General features: G+C 41.5%; 1 protein-coding gene across 1 annotated transcript; it reads left to right on the forward strand.

Annotated features, from left to right (window-relative positions):
• Positions 1 to 553: 553 nt before the first annotated feature.
• On the forward strand, positions 554 to 8,340 carry LOC142488134 (uncharacterized). Its single transcript, XM_075588505.1, has 4 exons — positions 554 to 578; positions 6,724 to 6,801; positions 7,167 to 7,892; positions 8,139 to 8,340. The coding sequence occupies exons 1-4, from the start codon at positions 554 to 556 to the stop codon at positions 8,312 to 8,314; spliced, it is 1,005 nt and encodes a 334-aa protein (XP_075444620.1). The 3' UTR covers positions 8,315 to 8,340.
• The last annotated feature ends 1,312 nt before the right edge of the window (positions 8,341 to 9,652 follow it).

Below are 9,652 nucleotides of genomic sequence, written 5' to 3' on the forward strand. Positions count from 1 at the left end.
GTAACTTTGGTACAAAATCATTATTACTAATATATGGTATTTTTATAGTCTGTAAAGAAATAAGCTATTCATAGTGTACTTTTATAATACTTAGATTTATTATAATTTAGATTCAAAGTTTCATTTTTCAGTAAATTATTTGACTTTCTAAATGAAGGTAAAGAAAAGTATCGCTTGGAGTTTTAGTAATAATGAAGTTCAACAGCGGTCTGTAAGCAGCTCTGCTGCACCTAGACCATATTGTAAAGTCCTGTGGGACAATGCAGTAATCTTGAGAGGAGGGGAGGCATGGAGTTTGTTTTTCACAGGGGCTTTACTCAATGGTTAAGTGCAAACACCTGCTGAAGTACTGGTAATTAGTAGGTAATTAGTAGTTAATGTTCTTAGACTTTAAAAAGAAAGCTTACATAAGTAATTATTTACTATTTCTTATAATGTACTGCTTTTCCTGAGATGTTGTATCCCCAAGAACATTGGCCAAGTTGCTTGTTTCCTCAGTGTTCTAAATTGTTTATTAATTACACACGTATATTACTTATAGAAGGAAAAAAACATGCGTCAGAAAAAGAAAAAAAGCAGTAAGGGTTTGCTTTATTTTTTTTCCATATTTTGCAATAAGCAAGTGAGTTAACTGAAACAACCTCATAATAAATCTGAAATGCTTAAATACATCCCATAAAAAGTAGGCAGTCAAAAATGTACAATATTTCTTGAGATGGCTAAAGTTTGATACTTTTACAGAATTCTTCATAGCTGTATTGTATAGTTACTTTTACCAATTTAATGGTCTTATGCCAATTGAATTAATAGAAAATGCCTCAAACAAGGAGTGACAGTTTTTCCACTCTGCAGTGTTCTTATTTCACAGCCTCACCATTCACTTCTCTACAACTCTGGCTATCTATGAACCATTAATCACTTATAATAATAATAACTTTATATAGCGCTATACATAGGGTGACCAGATTTTGAAAATGAAAAACCGGGACATTTTTTTTTTTACATAACAGTTTATTTATTGTAGTACACTTATACTTACGACCATTAGTCTTTGTTACATAGTTGTGTGTGTGTGTGTGTTGACCTCACTAATCGAACAAAAAAACCCCAGATGTGAATGATTCTGAACCCCTTAACCAGTGTCTGGATGCCCCCTCTTCACAATTTCTAAAGCAGCAATCCCGCCTGGGATCTTACCTGATCCGCAGTCCCTCAAGGTACTATACTGGAGGGGAGGTGTTCCCTACCTGTCTTCCGAGGTCTCCCGTGTGAAACTTGAGTCAGATCTGGAAGAAAGAAGGGTAGGTTACTTCGGTGTAGGTATACGGCAGTTAAAATAAGACAGGGAGGGTGAGAGAGACAGAGAGAGAGAGGGTGAGAGAGACAGAGAGAGACAGAGACAGACAGAGAGAGACAGAGACAGAGAGAGACAGAGACAGAGAGAGACAGAGAGAGAGACAGAGAGAGAGAGAGGGTGAGAGAGACAGAGGGTGAGAGAGAGAGACACAGAGAGAGAGAGAGACAGAGAGAGAGGGTGAGACAGACTGAGTGGGTGAGAGAGACAGAGTGGGTGAGAGAGACAGAGTGGGTGAGAGAGACAGAGTGGGTGAGAGAGACAGAGTGGGTGAGAGAGACAGAGTGGGTGAGAGAGACAGAGTGGGTGAGAGAGACAGAGTGGGTGAGAGAGAGAGGGTGAGAGAGAGAGAGAGAGAGAGAGAGGGTGAGAGAGAGCGAGAGAGAGGGTGACAGAGAGAGAGAGGGTGACAGAGAGAGAGAGGGTGACAGAGAGAGAGAGGGTGACAGAGAGAGAGAGGGTGACAGAGAGAGAGAGGGTGACAGAGAGAGAGAGGGTGACAGAGAGAGAGAGGGTGACAGAGAGAGAGGGTGACAGAGAGAGAGGGTGACAGAGAGAGAGGGTGACAGAGAGAGGCAGACAGAAACAGAGAGAGGGTGACAGAGACAGAGAGAGGGTGACAGAGAGAGAGAGAAGGTGAGAGAGAGAGGCAGACTGAGAGAGGGTTAGAGAGAGAGGCAGACAGAGAGAGGGTGAGAGAGAGAGGCAGACAGAGAGAGAGGCAGACAGAGAGAGAGTGAGAGAGACAGAGAGAGGGTGAGAGAGACAGAGAGAGGGTGAGAGAGACAGAGGGTGAGAGAGACAGAGGGTGAGAGAGACAGAGGGTGAGAGAGACAGAGGGTGAGAGAGACAGAGGGTGAGAGAGACAGAAGGTGAGAGAGACAGAAGGTGAGAGAGACAGAGGGTGAGAGTGACAGAGGGTGAGAGTGACAGAGGGTGAGAGAGACAGAGGGTGAGAGAGACAGAGGGTGAGAGAGACAGAGGGTGAGAGAGAGGGACAGAGAGGGAGAGGGACAGAGAGGGAGAGAGAGAGTGGGAGAGAGAGAGGGGGAGAGAGGGGTAGGGAGAGAGGGGGAGGGAGAGAGAGGGAGGGAGAGGGGGAGACAGACACGGGTACACACACACACACACACTGGCACACACACACACACACACTGGCACACACACACACACTGGTACACACAAACACTGGTACACACACACACACACTGGTACACACACACACACACTGGTACACACACACTGGTACACACACACACTGGTACACACACATGGTACACACACACACACACTAGTACACACACACACTGGTACACACACACACACTGGTACACACACACACACTGGTACACACACACACTGGTACACACACACACTGGTACACACACACACACACACACACACACACACACACACACACACACACACACACACACACACACACACACACACACACACACACACACACACACACACACACACACACACACACACACACACACACACACATTGTGTGGGGATTGGCCAACAAGGTAGGAAACTGCCGGGGGGGGGGGGTTGGCATTAAAAAAAATAAAATACTTACCAGCCGGGCTGCTGCAGTCTTCTCCTCCGCGCCGCCGCAGACTCGCGCACAGCGCACAGTGCACCGCAGCTTACTCACGCACCGCCGGCGACAAAAAAAAAAATGGGGACACATTGAGGAAAATCCGGGACATTTCCGGTACACACAGAAAACCGGTACAGCTCCCGAAAAAACGGGACTGTACCGGCAAAAGGGGGACGGGTGGTCACCCTAGCTATACACCCAAGGGTACCCAAAGGCCCAGATCCACAAAACTCCGTTATCTACTTAAAGTTGCGTTATTGTAACTGAAGTTAACACATTCATACGTTTTAACGGGGATCTTCAAAGTGACCAAAATTTGCACTAAGGCCTGTCTTATTGATAAGATAGCCTGTCGGCCATTGGTGTTAATGCTATGCAAAAGAGGTATGGAAAACCTCACCGCACATTCACAGTAGGTCGTTAAAGTTAATGTGAGAAAGTACACTAATTGTTTTAGGTCATAGCTAACCCATTGCATTATGTACTTCCAGCACCCAACGTCCGGTCACAGCAATTTTTGGGGTCTTGTCCAGGGTGCTGAATTGGCCCAATTTGGCTTCCTTTATTGTCTTAAATCAAATAAAAATACCACTTGAAAATACCCTGGACTACACCAACAAATTCAGCCAATACCTATATATTAACCCCTATGGGTATAGGGCCTCATGCAGTAAGCGTCGATTAAGTGAAATCGGCAAGCTTACCGATTAGTCATGTTAATGGCGATTTTTCCTCTCCGTATGCAGTAAGTGCCGAATACATTCAAAATCAACCCGAAAACAAATCCGCCCACTCTCACGATGATTATCCGATCACACACAGGTGTATCGGCGTGCGTGGCGGGGTGCTGATAGGTTGCCCAATCACAAATCTTGCTGAATCAGGCGAAACAAGCATGTATTGGATTGCGCGTCATATTTAAAGGCAACGTGTACTGCTAATCATTCTCTGTGTTGTTGGGAGTGAGAGAGAGAGAGACGCACAGAGCTGGCTGATTGAACATTTGCATATTGACGGAGAGACTTGTTGTGTATTGGGTGAGCTTTGTCCATTGTTGTTTTGTTTACATCTTTGTCTTGTTTTATATGTGGAAGTGTTTCGTGTGATTGGCTGTACATTAGTTGTCTGTTTTTTGTGAGTGCTGGAAGTATGCCCGCAAAGCGTGGGAAGAGTGATGCTGGTGGGAGTGGGAGTGCTACTCGTGCGAGTACGCGTCGGAGTGAACGTACTGTTCAGGGGAGTGATGTTGCTGGTGCACCGAGTGGTGTTGCTGGGAGTGGGAGTGCTGGTGCTGGGAGTGGGAGTGCTGTTGCTGGGAGTGGGAGTGCTGTTGCTGGGAGTGCTGTTGCTGTGAGTGGGAGTGCTGTTGCTGTGAGTGGGAGTGCTGTTGCTGTGAGTGGGAGTGCTGTTGCTGGGAGTGGGAGTGCTGGTGCTAGGAGTGGGAGTGCTGGTGCTGTGAGTGCTGCTGGTGGCGCAGTTGCTGATGGGGTGTCTGGTGGTGGCGTGCTTGCTGGTGGGCAGCTTTTGGAGGCTCTTCCATTGGAAGAAGGAGAGTCCAGTCAGCACCAGCCAAGCTCTGACCCTAAACCTGCTCGGAAGAAACGTGTGGAGAAGCCACGTAATCCTCGCTTCAATGACCAGGAAAATACAGCTCTTGTCACTGGCATTCTGGAGCACTATGACAGTATATATGGACATTTACTAGGTAAGTGTACCTTTACATTTATTATTCAAATACATGTGATCCTAGGTCATCTGAGTTTTGTTCATATGCAAATATGGGTTCAGAATATCTTTCTATGTTAATTAGTCTGGAAACACAGCTTTTTATCATGCCTTACAAGGACAACTAAACACAGGCGGTCAATTTGCCATAACTGCATACAATATGAATGCAACCTTGCTTACATGTATAGGTTTAGTAGTGAATGCTCATGTGCTTCACATATTACACATAAAACAGCATGTTTGCTATCTCTTGGAACAGCTAGCAGTGTATGAAACTGGTGCTTCTATTATTATTCATTTACCTCATATATTTTATATGTTTTTCAAGGGCGGACAAGTTCAGCAAGCAGAAAAGAAATGTGGGACACAATAGTCATTGGTGTCAATGCGTGTGGGAATCATGTGAGGGACAAGCGGAATTGTCACAAGAGATTTGATGATATTAGGTCCAAATTGAAAAAGAAAATACAACACCAACGCGTGCATGCTACTGGCACTGGAGGTGGGCCGACACCACAACGTCTCATATTAAGTCCATTGGAGGAGCTGCTTCGGGCAAAATTACTTCCCGTCGTCGTGGAAGGCTTACCTGGTGACCGTGATATAGGAATTTATCCCTCACAATTTCCACCAGGTGAGAAATATTAATGTACTAGGCGTGTCGTTGCTTACAGTTATTTTGCATATTTACACTGCTTTTTATACTGTCTTCACAATATAAGCATACCTGCATCTATATATGTATATGTCTGATTCTGTATATATATATATCTCAAAATAGACATATATGTTGTAGTCCTACTAAAAGCAGTAACTAATATAGCACGTGGCATTGTGTGCTCATTTACATGTGAATTCCCAAAATGCATTGCTGCAGTGGAAGCAATTGATGGTGGGCGAAGATGGGGAACAACAGGGTAGTACACATGTGTAACACATGTTAATGAGAAATTATTACTAGCTACAGGTATAGAACATAAATATGTATAATATTATTGTGTATTTTATTTATTTTACTCCGACAAACATGACATTACTGCCTATTTTAAGCATGCATCAAATATATTGCATGCAACGGCCTACAAACATCACTTGCACTAACACATCTATAGTTGTTTATGAAAAGGTCCATTTTTGCTTTAAGTCATATACAGACAGCATAATGAGGCACACGTATCATATTTTATGTCATTGTTTTCATAACTTAAAAACTGCACACGACTATTTAGCTCATCTACCATTGTGTTAAAGCAGCTGCAATTAATATCTCATCACAGCATACACTTCAACAGAGGGGGTGGGGTTCAGCACACACACTAATTACAGCCTCATTTTAGGGTCAACTTAGTTCACACCATTTTCACCTGTTTCAAGTAATTGAAAGGTGTGGCTGATTAGGCTTTTTGGGGAAGGGAATACCGTTCTTACAACCTGACTAGCACAACTGAAGTTAATCACACTCATTTGAAAGCTTCACTTTAGCTACTAAATGCCCCAACAACTCATTACTTATCAAAGCGTACCTCACACATTAGTTCACTCATATCTATAGTTGAACTACTACTATCAACGACACATTATCACACACTGCATGTGTTGTCTTGTTGAGTCACAGCCACATTCAGGTGTGCCACATCTTATATTAATGTACCACACATATCCTCTACCAAAAACAACACTTTTTGCAATATGACCACCTTCATGATAACCATTGTGAATGGTCATCTCATGATAGTTATGTACATTATGATACTGATATCACTACACAACATATGATTTTTATGTTCAAATTTTATCTATTTATCCTCACGCATTACTGCAGAAACATAGTATGTTTTATGTTAGGGAACTCAAAAGTTCTAATTACACAGGCATGTACATTGTTATTACAACTATTTATGTTCACTTTCACACACACATTTTGGGTTAAGGAACTGATGCTGTTACGTACTCATAAATACAGAACATACAATAACTGTTTGTTCAATATTTACACATGTAAATGTAAAACTTATGTTATTGTTATATATAGTTGCCCCTGAAGGACATGTGTCACCTGAGAGGGAACAAGTATCTTCACCTGGGTCAGCCAGCTCAACACACCTAGAAGGTGAGTGTATCAGTTGGTGGCCATATAATATGTGCTCTTCTATATGTTATGTTGTCATGTTCATTAATTGTTTTGCACATGTTCTTTAAATACGATTACTTAGTGTATGTGAAAATGAAGTGTAAGGCAACATGTATTGTGTTAGTGATGTTAACTATCATGTAGGAGTTGTGAGTTTACAGCAAGTTTTCATTCACTCATATTTCATACTGAGTCCAAACATTATTCTTAATTCAAGGTAGTTTTTAATGTGAGGTTATAAAACGTATGGAAACATGTTAGTTGTTACTTTTGACACAGTAGAATTACATAGTAACACAGCAGAGATTAACATGCCATTTAATAATGTGTACATTTATTTGTAGAACATGATGAAGAGGATTATGATGATGATGATGATGATGATGATGATGATGCCGCCGCCGCCGCCATAGACACACAAATACAAGCAAGTGACCATGAAGAGGTTCCAATTGAAACTGTTTTACCGCCAAAACGTCCAGCAAATACCACATATGATGCAATTGTAGCTTCTGAGGGAAAAATTGTGGAAGCAGAAAATCGTCGCCATTCTGACCTGATGACAGTGCTGGAAAGGATGATTGCACTGCAGGAAGAAACAGTTTCACAATTGGCACATCTCCACAGAGTCTTCATTGAAGTGCCTAAACAGTTGCAAAAAATCAACACCTCATTCGAAGCATTAGTTGTTCAGCAAACACAAGCTAATTACTGGAGAATGACTAATGTACCACAATTCAACACCTCACAGGCAGGATCTGTTCATGCAGGTCAGTTTTCACCACATTTATCTGATATTCATTCACCAGGCCCAAATGTTACCGGTCAAGTAGCAGACATTGCTGTGCAGGTTCCTGATGACATCCTACCGCTGCCATCTGTACAAATTCAGCAGCAGACACCTACAAAGGAGGCGACAAAAACAAAACAAGACACACATGAAACAGACCAACCATCACTTGTGCAGTGTCTACCAACTTGCTCACATGTGTCAGTGGGCACAAGCCCTGTCCGTGAACAGTCACTACCCAAAAGCCCTGTAGGTGAGTCACTGCCCAAAAGCCCTGTAGGTGAATTGCTGCCCAAAAGCCCTGTAGGTGAGTCACTGGCCACAAGCCCTGTAGGTGAATCACTGCCCAAAAGCCCTGTAGGTGAATCACTGCCCAAAAGCCCTGTAGGTGAGTCACTGGCCACAAGCCCTGTAGGTGAACAGTCACTACCCAAAAGCCCTGTAGGTGAGTCACTGCCCAAAAGCCCTGTAGGTGAATCACTGCCCAAAAGCCCTGTAGGTGAGTCACTGGCCACAAGCCCTGTAGGTGAATCACTGCCCAAAAGCCCTGTAGGTGAGTCACTGGCCACAAGCCCTGCCCGTGAAGTGCCAGAGGCCACTCAAAGTGGCTCTGTTGTGCCTAAAGTTGGTGGCAAAAGAAAAAGGAAAATTCAAGAGACAACAAGCAGGCCTGTTACTCGCTCGCAAAAGGAACAAAAATAAATAAATGTTATAATTCACAAAATATGTCTTTGGCCTTGTTTTGTTGACTTCAGATTATCTAATTACTATTGTATGTATGCTGAAGACTGTGTTGTTTCCAAACTTTCAAGTATGTTCTTGTACACGTGAAGTTTTGGAAATGTTAACACTCCTAATTAATGAATAGTGTTATAAATATTGATGTATTAATCGTCTGTTCAGTAATGGTCCACCAGGAGCCAGTTGCTAAGTTTAGAGAAGCTGCCATTGACTTTGCAGCAAAACATTGCATTTGGGTGTGTTAATTGATGTAATCATTGCATGTGCATATTATTTTCATGCAATTATAAAAGCACCTATTTAACTGCAAACATCTTTGTTGTACGTGTACAGCAGGATTTTGTGTTAAATATTACTTACCTTTGGTGGCCATTGTAATGTTGTCCTTTAATCATTTATGTGTTCTTGTTTCAAGAACATCTCTGAATTTATACTAAAATATATGTAGTATGTATTGATATATGCACACACACACACACAGACACACACTGTGTGTGTGTGTGTGTGTGTGTGTGTGTGTGTGTGTATATATAGTACTATCTAAACTGGTATAGATGTATTTACAAAAAACATACACTTCATGCTTCCTTGTGAAAACACACTATTTTAATAATACAGGCCTAATGTTTGACAACTATACTAAGTGTGAGCCTCTAACATTATTGGGTGCAAACAAATGTTTATTACTTAATTCACTCATGTTTATCACCATTTAAATAGGTTTCATACAAGGCCTACTTACTGCCATCAATATGTTGTGTACTCCTGCAATATAAAAAAATAAATATTTTTTTATATATATATATATATATATATATATATATATATATATACATATATATATACATATATACATATATATATATATATATACACACACACACACACACACACTATACATATAGTACAATATACACTTTATATATATATATATATATATTTTTATGAGAGAGATATATTTATATATATATAGATACACACGTATTTAAACTCATGCAGACAGGTAGTTAACCAGAATTTCAAATACACACAGAAATGTATGTGGGAAAAAAACATTTCATTTTGCAGGTGTGTGTATTTACTGATATGGCTGTCTAAGCACTATTTTCACACAGTGCTCTTTGTTATTTTTCTAGAAAACTCAATGTTACTGAAATAAAAGTGTAGGAATGTTTTCACAAACGAGATAAAAAAATGATACATGTTTTTCCCACATTCGCCTATCACTAACCACAAAAGTTAAACCAATTAAAAGGACACATCCAATTGGCGTTTGAAATAAGGAGTAAAAGTAGTTAC

The sequence above is a fragment of the Ascaphus truei genome, chromosome 2 (assembly GCF_040206685.1).
Source record: "Ascaphus truei isolate aAscTru1 chromosome 2, aAscTru1.hap1, whole genome shotgun sequence".
Taxonomy (NCBI): domain Eukaryota; kingdom Metazoa; phylum Chordata; class Amphibia; order Anura; family Ascaphidae; genus Ascaphus; species Ascaphus truei.

Coding starts and splice junctions, on each gene's coding strand:
- LOC142488134 (XM_075588505.1), top strand. CDS start 554: ATGCGTCAGAAAAAGAAAAAAAGCA. Junction 579..6,723: donor TCAGAAAAAGAAAAAAAGCA/GTAAGGGTTTGC, acceptor TGTTATATATAG/TTGCCCCTGAAGGACATGTG. Junction 7,893..8,138: donor ACTGCCCAAAAGCCCTGTAG/GTGAATTGCTGC, acceptor CAAGCCCTGTAG/GTGAATCACTGCCCAAAAGC.